Source organism: Branchiostoma floridae, chromosome 6 (genome assembly GCF_000003815.2).
Source record: "Branchiostoma floridae strain S238N-H82 chromosome 6, Bfl_VNyyK, whole genome shotgun sequence".
Lineage (NCBI taxonomy): Eukaryota > Metazoa > Chordata > Leptocardii > Amphioxiformes > Branchiostomatidae > Branchiostoma > Branchiostoma floridae.
The window spans coordinates 21,463,121-21,473,497 of NC_049984.1; the positions used below are offsets into that span (position 1 = coordinate 21,463,121).

The following is a 10,377-nucleotide window of genomic DNA, read 5'->3' on the forward strand; positions in this document are numbered from 1 at the left end:
GATGTAGGCCTGGATGTCCTCTCAGTGTGAAGAGCTTCTCTTTGTGGGAAGTCTAAGACATGTTGGTAATTCACCAGCTTCAGCATATGGTGTACGAAGAGCTGACGGTACAAGCACATTTAGTTAAGCCTTAACATTCAATTAATACCCTGGCAACATTTCTAACATTTTTCTTCTTCTACTCTGAGTTGCTATGTCACTAGTAGGGCGGAAAATCCCTACCTATCTCTAGCGGACAAATGAAATAGCACAACAAAGGACCGCTGTCAAACGATCAAAGTACGAAAACATACAAAAACTCACCAAGAGGGATTTGATGACCTTCGAAATACCTTCTGTCGGTGACTCTGGTGGAGATCACGTGCATCATTTGTTCGAAAACAAACATCCAGTACTCATGTACCGGCCCGTACCTCTCCAGATACTTTCGCACGTGGGTTGGTTGGTGACGCACAATGACCTATAACCGTAGAATATGTAAAGTAGTACATTAATCGTGTCAAACCAAGGAGCTTTCATCGGCAAACCAAGGAAATTGAAAAAAAAGATTATATAGAACGAACAAAAAGATGAAACAAAAAGTCTACGGGGGTTTCTACACAGTCTTACCACGACGTCACAGGGATAGTCTCTCTCCACCAGAACGAGACACTCGTCTATAGTTGCCGGTTATAGCTAACCGGAATCTTCTCTTTCTGGACAGCAGGGTGGGTGATCGCTCTAATGATGTCACACAGTTTGAACAAAGCTCTGCGCTGGTCGTGTCTGCACCCTTGTCTCCTGTCTCTTTGGTGTGGCTGGGTGTAACCTTGGGTGCGATGTCTCCACCCTCGTCTCCTTCCTCTGAGGAGCTGCTGCCGTCAGACTTGGCCTTCCCTCCTGCCGCCACCTCACTACCTGCCACCTCACTACCTGCCACCTCACTACGCGTGGTCTGGTCCACCTCACCAGACTGAACAAACAGTTCAGATTCTCTTTCACTGCATTTTCAGAATGCGTGCAAAGGATACTTCATGATTCCAGTCGTTCCAAACTGAAATCCAATGAAAAAAATTTACATTTCAAGTCAAGTTTCCTTCACCGTCAAATGAAGGTAACGAAATATCCAAAACTCTCAGGTCTGACAAATATCATTTGTTAAACAAAATTGTTGTAGACGTGATTTTGGGGGGGTGGGGGGTAGGCTAGCATTCACTGGATGCATTCTCTTTCATAAAGCAACAAAAGATTCAGTAGTTAGGAATTTTTGGCCCTACTAGTGTTTTTGCAATACTATATGCACCTTCAGAAAATCCACCTGCAGTGTTTATACTTAAAGTAAAGTTAGGATGCCTCCATGTACAAAAAGTGCTACTCAATAATTCGACCTTGATCTGCTTAGCAGCAGACTCGAATACTGACTTCTTCATTCCTGCTCTGCTAAACTCTCCAACATTTTGAACAGCATGTTCTCATCTGCTAAGCCACACTGGCATTGGAAGAGTGCCTGTGATACGTGTCGAGTTTTCTGTCCTTTGAAGAATCCTTACTTCCACTTCTCCATGATAACTTGCGCAGGGGAGAAGCAAGAAACAAGATTAAAGAATGCCAAGGTAGAAAGGTATGTGACAATTACCTGTTACAAGCCGAAGATTGCTGCTGGTGTCTGGTGGCTGGCACTGGGTCGACGGCCCTGTTGTCTGTAGTTGTAGGGGTATGTTGCTGGTCTGAACCTGTGTCGATGCAGTCTTTGCCCTCAGGATACAAATAGGGTGAAACGCAGTGTCCAGAGTGATACATCTGAGTTCGATGTAACTGATACCAACCCCAACCTCATTGAAAATGCTTACAATCACCTTGGCATCGAAGTTATAAGCATTGTGTCCAAACCTAAAAATATTTGCAGAGGACAAAGAAACTCAACAACTATGGTACGCTACAGCATGATCTCTGCAGTGTGGTACGTCTGAGAACTGAACTGGAGTAAGACTAGGTGTCGAGGAATGTTTTCAAATATATGAGTTCAATCCTTAGATCAAGGAAGACACAGCCTTTTGCAGCATGCCGACGATGAGACTTAGCACTTGTCCATTTACGTCCTCAAAATAGAAGCAGGTATGGGCCCATAATGACCCATGTTCCCTCACTGCGTCCCATCTAGCAATGTGACTATCTAGTACTCCATTCCCGAGGAAAATATTCAGATGAAAGAAATGAGTCAATGAGTTGGCTATAAGCTAAGGTTGGTCGAGGTACTCTTTTTAACAAATCATTAGTATACTATCCTACAAGCAAAATGGGGTGAAAATTTGTAAATTATATTTAGTTTGGATATTAATACAGTATCCAAACCATAGTATGTATGAAGTTCTCTTAGTCTCAAATGTTCAAACAATTACATGATAATGTATGAAGTTTTTTGACTTAGTGTCAAATATCCAAACAACATGGTACTCACCTGCTTTTAAGTCATTTCAGCATCTCTGCTTGCATATTCTGCGAACTGGCATGTAAGAACGCCACAGTCATACCCATTAGATTGCCTGAACGTGTCCTGTAGTGATGGAAATAACATCAAAAAGGATCATTTAATGTACAAGACCAACGTGTGGGCATTTTCACAGTGTGTGACTGTCAGCTATGCTATGTACATTTAGTATTTCTTACACTTTGTACAGCATCATGTCTAGATAGGTGAAAGATAAACCTATAAAAGCCAGAGCTTATATTCTATAGTGATTACGCTCCATTTCTGACGTGTAAACGGGCACCAAACGTGTGGTCATATGCACAGTATGTAACTGATAACTATGCTTCGTACATGAAGTAATTCCTGCACTATGCACAGCAGTCATCATGTCTAAATAGGTGAAAGATAAAGCCAGAAGTGTATCTCCTAATGGCATTCATAAAACAGTTCTTTGTGTCTGTGCCCATGCAAATTCTTAAGAAAAAGTCAATAGCATTTCTCCCTCGCACAACTATAGGGCCAAACTTTAGGCCACTAAACATAACCTTTCTGGCAAAAGTGATTACCATATTGACTTGTTGGCTTATAATAATACCATGTTTTGCAAATTCTTGCTTAAAATTTATGGTATATATTTTCAGAATCTTTTTTTTTTTAACTCTAAGATTTGGAGTCTTCTGTATCCTAAGTTATAACAGATGCTAATGAAGTCATGATGTAATGTCTATGATATAACACTACATTACCTTTGCCCTTTTAGGAGGAGGGGGTGGATCTGGAATGGGCACTTTCCGCTTCCTAGTGTAGGCCGAGTCTGGTATGGAGGAACAACCCTCAGGCTCATCATAGGGGTGGGGACGGTTGGCAGTCTGTTCCACAGGGGTGTGGTATGATCAACAGGGGTGAAGTTATTCTGTCATATTCTATGTTAACATGCCAATCATAACTTGAAAGTTAACGTGAAGATTTCTGTACAGTCTATGGTACATCTTAAATGTGGGTATTTTTTTTGCCTTGTGCTGGGGGCATGTGTTGAAGAATGGCTTCCTTTGTAGGCCAGAAGATGAGTGGTTTTAGATGTGATGCTAGAATGGGAATCCTGGTATTGATGATGTTGTCACAATTTGGTGGCCTTCTGTCATCACCAAGGAAAAGCACGTCCCTGTCATCGTGTGTAAGCGGCTCGGTAGGTGGGAACTCAATCCCGTCATCCTCCGGGGCAGATCGCAGAGGACTGTTATTGGAGATTTGACATTGGCTCCGACATCGGCCGTCAGGAACTTGCACGTAGCATCTACAACGCCAAGGTGGATTTTGCTGAAAATAGCCCTGCTTGTAGTTGTAGAATACACTCCCGGAATCGGGGGGACAGCGTATGCGGACATGTTTTCCATTGATGGCACCACATGCATGTTGGAAATTCAACCTTCGCCCGAACTCCTCCGCCTCTTTTGTTTTGCCAATTCTATATACACCCTTTACTTCCACATTTACTTCTAGATTGTTTTGGAGCAGTGATTCTACAAAGTCACTATCATGTTTGTTTGTTTTTCAGTGGCTTGTTCTGATGTACTTTCTTCTACGTTATGGATGATAAGGTTGTGATCTCTCTTCTCTTGTTCTTCCTCTACCTTCTTTTGTTCTGCTAATGCTTCCTTCAAGATTGTTGCAAAGTTTTGTTTCTTGTTATTCCTTTTTTTGGACTGTTTTCCATGGCCCTAGGCCCTGTACTGTTTCATCTGTATCGCTAAAGTTATCGTCAATATCTTCATACTGTCCACCCGCTGTTGTTCCTTTTTGCTGATTATTTTGGTCATCTCTTCTACTGGCCAGTTTGGTTTCTAAGGACTCAACTTTGGATTCAATACTACCCAGCTTCTTCACGATCTCTTCTAATGCATTTTTGTCAGGCTGATCTTGTTTTTGTTCTGCAACTTCCCAATACAGACCCTACAAAACTAACATACATCTTCCCTTTGGAGCTTCCTTGGTGCTTTAAACTCTTGCTGGTCGAATTTACTACAAACTAGACAGAAGTGCTCTTCGCATCATCTAAAATGTTAGCACATGTGCCACAGTTCCACCTTTCCGAATCACAAACCTCCGTTTTCAGTTAGAAACGGCTCATGCAATGTTATATTCACTCCAGCTTCACTCACATACTTAAGATATGGTGCTCCGCTACACTGATCTTCCGTAATGCCAGTAAGGAAAGGAAAGAGTTTAGCACTAGAATTAAAGACTTCCTGCTAATGTCAGTGGTTTTCCCTTCCTGTCGTGAGGACCAGGCTGTTTCTTCTTGAGCTTGGTGTATTCCACTTGTAATCCCGAGACAGAGTGGCTTTTCCCGCCACCGGAATTTACAGTGCCTTGTTACTGTAACCCCAGTGGCTTTTCCCACCACCAGAAACTTGGTAAGGTCCCTACTGTGCTTCGTGTCTAGTTCCTCCGTCACTTTGTTAAACCAAACTTGTAGAAGAGAACCTTAGTCGGAGTCTTGGTGGTGCTGTGTGGACTTCTCAACGACGAGTGTCAGACATGGATGATGAATTTTCTTAGCGGCCATTTATTGCTTTGCTATTGTGACTGTTGTATAACGGCTAGAGCTTTCATATACTAATATCAGTTCATCATAGGAATAAGACTTAAAACAGTTAATCAATATAAATCTTTATCTGGCCGATACATTTGTACGACTAATCTGACCGTATGGGGTCATTTTGGACCCCATTTTGTTTTGCTCTGGCTGTGTGCAAGGATAGTGAGCTTATATCTTGTACAGCAGTCAAGGTAAATCATAAGTCTGCTAGTTATTTCTTCGGTTGAAGTCTTTGGTTGAAGTATTTCTGAGGTGGGATCTTTTTCTTTGGTCCTTGAGAAAACAAGCACCATCTCTTCAAAATTCTCATCAGTAAGAAATCGACATGGTTTCACGTTTTTGCCTGGTGCCACAGAATGTGTATTCGGTAACCTATAACCGTTATGGTAGAATGTGTAAAATAGTACATTACTCGTGTGTCAAACCAAGGAGCTTTCATAGACATAGTCAAACCAAGGAAAATGAAAAAGATAATGAAGGAACAAAAATATGAAACAAAAAGTGTACAGAGGATTCTACACAGCCATACCATGACGTTACAGGGATAGTCTCTCTCCACCAGAACGAGATACTCGTCTATAGCTGCCTGGATAACCGGAATCTTCTCTTTCTGGAGAACGGGGTGGGTGATCGCTCCAATGACGTCACACAGTTTGAACAATGCTGTCCGCTGGTCGTCACCCAACAGCCCGTGCAAGGAATACTTCATGATTCCAGCCGTTACAAACTGTGGAATCCAATGGGAAAAAAATCCACATTTCAAGTCAAGTTTCTTTCACCGTCAAATGAAGGTAACGAAATATCCAAAACTCTCAGGTCTTACAAATGTCATTTGGTAAACAAAATTATTTAGATGTGATTTTTTTTGAGGGGGGGGTAAGCATTCACTGGATACATTCTGTTTCATAAAGCAACAAAAGTTTCAGTAGTTAGGAATTTTCGGCCCTACTTGTGTGTTTGTAAAACTATATGCACCTTTAGGAAATCCAGTTGCGGTGTTAATACTAAAAGTAAAGTTAGGATGCCTCCATGTACAAAAAGTGCTACTCAGTAATCCGACCTTGATCTGCTTAGCAGCAGACTCGAATACTGATTTCTTCATTCCTCCTCTGTTAAACTCTTCCAACAGTTTGAACAGTCTGTTCTCATCTACTAAGCCACACAGGCATTAGATGAGTGCCTGTGATACGTTTCGAGTTTTCTGCCCATTGAAGAACCCTTGCTTCCACTTCTCCATGATAACTTGCGCAAGGGAGAAGCACCTTCGGCTCATGCAGGCCACCATGATTGCTGTGGGCTTTGTAGGTCAAATGTTCTGTGAAGATGATGACAAAATATGTATCATGATCATAAAGTAGAAAAAGGGCAACATCAATGGGCAATTTTGTTTGAAGACAAGTGAAGATTTTGAAAATTTGTTCAATTTGGCTTTTGGGTAAAACCTGGATTATTAACTCACTTGCCTCTAACGAAAGTTTCTCTGAGCCAAGGGTTTTGGCATGTTGACATGGTTCTGTTTTCTAGCCACTTTTGAAATTATTCTTTTACGCACATGAATGAGATATCATTTTGGAAGGATGTTATCGTCAGGGAAACATGGGGCAGGCACGGTTTGGTATATAGCTCTCTTTTCAGCATTTGCTCTCAAGTCTTGAAAGGAACAATCATTTCATGTCCTAATACGTCCCATGAGCTAAATATGATTTCTGAATTGGTGGTGCAATACTTTGACACGAATGAAATAAGTCTAATTTAACTGGAACTTTTGTACAAAACACATCTCGTAACTTCTTTACCCAATGGCAACAATTATTGATTCAAAGAAAGTCCATTCTGAGCTTCTTTCACTCCAAGTCCCTTCTCTTCTAGCGTCTGCTGTGCATCCTTCCAGCTCTTCCACAGGGCTACGAGCTTACCGTCTTGCTTTGCTTGACCAGATCGCGGAATTTGTCCATTTCGTCTGCTGACTTGAGTTCGCCTTGAGTATGCCGTTACTTGCAGCAGCTAATTGACAAGCTTCTCGGCCATCGGACGGATAACTCATGCTGGAACGATCTGACATGCCTCTCAGCAGCAATGTTGTTGATTGTTGCTTGCTGCAACTTGGTCTGATCCTTTTTGCTGACGAGAAGTCCATTGGTTAAATCAAATGCTCCAAATCCAAAGACGTCTGCCCGCTATGAAACCCTTCAGGTAGCCTAGGGAGAGCAAGAGAAGCAACTTAACTGGTACGTTCAATAGATTGAGAATACGACCATATTGGTCAAATGAAATATACAATTACATCATGCCAGCATTGGTTTTCATTCTACGACTTGTTGAGGTCACCAGCAGTCGCTACATCAGCTTACCTTCCTATTCTACTGACACTGGAGTGTAACACTCTTTTTCTCAAGTTTTGTCTCCTTTCCCTGATGGATACAGATGAACAACCTAACCTTTATTCAGCCTAGAAATGCCTCTGCGATTACTGACAAATACGGAAGACTTGTGGTCCTAACATGAGGAAAGCATAACATACGCATTCATACATGTTCACGAGATGTTTTGCCGAATTTACTTATGTAACGATATGAACAGAAAATAAAGCCACTTGTCAGTTTAGCCCTGAAGCAAGAGGACATTAAATCATCACAGTAAAATTCCACATTGTAGCACATGTACAAGGCCAAGGAAACACTTACTTGCAGATTCCGTATCCTCTTGTTCCCTCCAGAATTTTCCCAGTTGTTACGAGTTGTCTTTATGAGATGAGGGACATCACATAGTAAATGAATGAATGAATGAATTTATTGCTTAACAATCGCACAGGGTACAATGTATGGCAACCAATAACAACAAATAGCTATACAGACAATAGTACTAAGAGGGCTACATACAAAACAACAGCAAAACATCATATGAACTACACCCCCTCCCCCCTTCAACCGGTACCTGTCCCGTGCCCAATACACAACTGGCGTGTTGCTACATGATTACCGTGGATCTTGTAAAACCTAGAATGAAAAAAGGCAATCATACATTTGTTTATCATCATTGCACTTTAACTATTACTTAGATACATGATAATGAAAGGAAATACAGTATCAAGCAGTATTTGTATGAAATTATCATTAGATAAAAATATAAGAAGGATGGTATGCTTTTCATTAACAGATCCTCTTGTTCATGTATGTTTAATAATAGCTCATCCTCTCTGACCACATACACTGAAAAGGTAACAAACCTTCGATTGGTTGATGCTCCGTCACACACAAAAGTCCTGACGTGGAATCCAAGGCCCTCCAGGATCCCAGTTGCTTTCCACATGACTGGAAAGAGCAGACTGCTTGAGAATCCTTGGCATGGATAATATACGTCACGTTGCGTGTCTATTATATACGTTCGCCTGACTGGAAACAAGGTGGTACCGGCCTGCCAGTAGGGAGGTGGTGTCTCGACGGGTGGCCTGTTTCTGGGCCCTGCCACTATTTTCGGCTCCGGTAATGGCATTGTCGATTGACCCTGATGCGTACTCGTATGTTTTCTACTAATCACACTTAATGTTGCTGTCACATGGACGTCTGACAAATTAAAAGTTTTGTCTACACATATAACGGTTGTGTGTGCCAGAGATCCTGAACAGCAGAACCTCTTGGTTTCATCCATCTGACTTTTGGTGTACAATATGGTGACAAGCTCATGGTGCTTGGCATAGATGACACTTTGCACAAATGGGTGATTATTTATGGCGTTAACGAGATGCCACAGGTGATCCGCAAAGTTCCCACGAGGACCAGTCCTCTGCTGATTTTTCTCTTAAGGTATTTCACATTCTGAGCCTGTTGGCTGTTCCTTGGTGCGTCACTTATATAGTTTTCCAGTACAAGTTTCTTGTATACTGCCTTCGGAGTTGCTGTTTTAACTCCCTCTCTGATGTCGTCCATTACATCACCCTTAGTGCGAATGTATCCCCGAGAGCTATTTCCAATCAACACTGACAACGTAACTTCATACAAGTTCACAAGGAAAGGTTTGCCGATGTGAGGCGATGACGTCCACATGAAGCCGTGTCCATTTCGGCAGTGCATTGTTCTGCTTGTTGATCAACCATTCAACATGGTGCACATGGTCAAAGTATCGGGTTAAGATTTAGTGCTGTTAATTTCTTCTTTATCATAGTAGGATCTTTTCATACACTAAACTGCAACAGCATGCTTTCTTTACCGTAGAATGTGCCCTGCTCCCTCTGAATTTTTCGCTGCAAGACATCGTTGTTGTCAGTTCTTCTCACTGACAACTTTGAGAAAAACAATTTTGTTTCATCAATCAATGGTGGATTAGCCCTTTTGCCCCGAAGATAGATTTAATGGTTCACCTGTGGTGCTCCCTCACCCCTGGCAGGTTCAACCATGGTGGGACGGTTCCCAGGGGAGCTGCAGCTGGCCAATAGCACCTGCACCGCCTCAGTCCTCGATGGGCGGTATACAAATTCAGCCGAGGTTGTGCGTCGGGCTAGCAACCCACCACATAAAACAAGCCTGCTACGAATCCTCGCATACAGAACTCAAATAGGACGGATCTTACTGGAACCTCGACCTCGGACCGGATGGACTTACGAGATAAGCCTAGCAGAACTGCTTCATTAAGAGTCGCAACTTGGAATGTATTGTCCATGAACAGGGAAGGCTCAGCTGAGCTTGTCGCCAATGAGCTGTCTCGACTGAGCGTCTCAGTAGCAGGCCTCACGGAAGTGCGCTGGCCTGGTTCCGGCACCCACGTATCAAATGACTACAGCTACCACTGGTCTGGCAGGGACGACGGCCAGCACCGCCAAGGAGTTGCTCTCGCCCTAGCGCCAGATGCCTCTCGAGCATTAGTCTACTGGAAACCAGTGAACAATAGACTGCTTCTCGCCCGTCTACGCCACAGCCACGGTAGAATCACCATCATTGTAGCCTATGCACCGACCAACATGGCAGCAGATGAGGAAAAAGACGAGTTTTTCACCCAGCTGTCATCACTCACGGCTGACATCTCCAGGCATGACATAGTTTGGATCCTTGGCGACCTCAGACGGGTCAGACAGATCTGGGTTTGAGAATGCCCTGGGCCCTCATGGAACCGGTACTTGCAATAACAATGGCCTAAGGCTCCTAGAATTCTGCTCCAACTTCCGCTTACGATCGGAGCGCTCCTTCTACCAGCACAAGCTAATTCACAGCATGACCTGGATCAGCAACGACGGCCGCACCAGAAAAGAATTGGACCACATCCTTACCAGCCGTCGCTGGCACACCTCAACCGACTGCCGTGTCTACCGCAGTGCGGAGCTGGGGAATTCCGACCA

At 43.0% G+C, this 10,377-nt stretch overlaps 1 protein-coding gene across 1 annotated transcript; it reads left to right on the forward strand.

Annotated features, from left to right (window-relative positions):
• The first annotated feature begins 9,439 nt into the window (after positions 1–9,439).
• On the forward strand, positions 9,440–10,128 carry LOC118418194. Its single transcript, XM_035824034.1, has 2 exons — positions 9,440–9,510; positions 9,711–10,128. Exons 1-2 carry the CDS (start codon positions 9,440–9,442, stop codon positions 10,126–10,128), a joined length of 489 nt encoding a protein of 162 aa, XP_035679927.1.
• Positions 10,129–10,377: the final 249 nt, after the last annotated feature.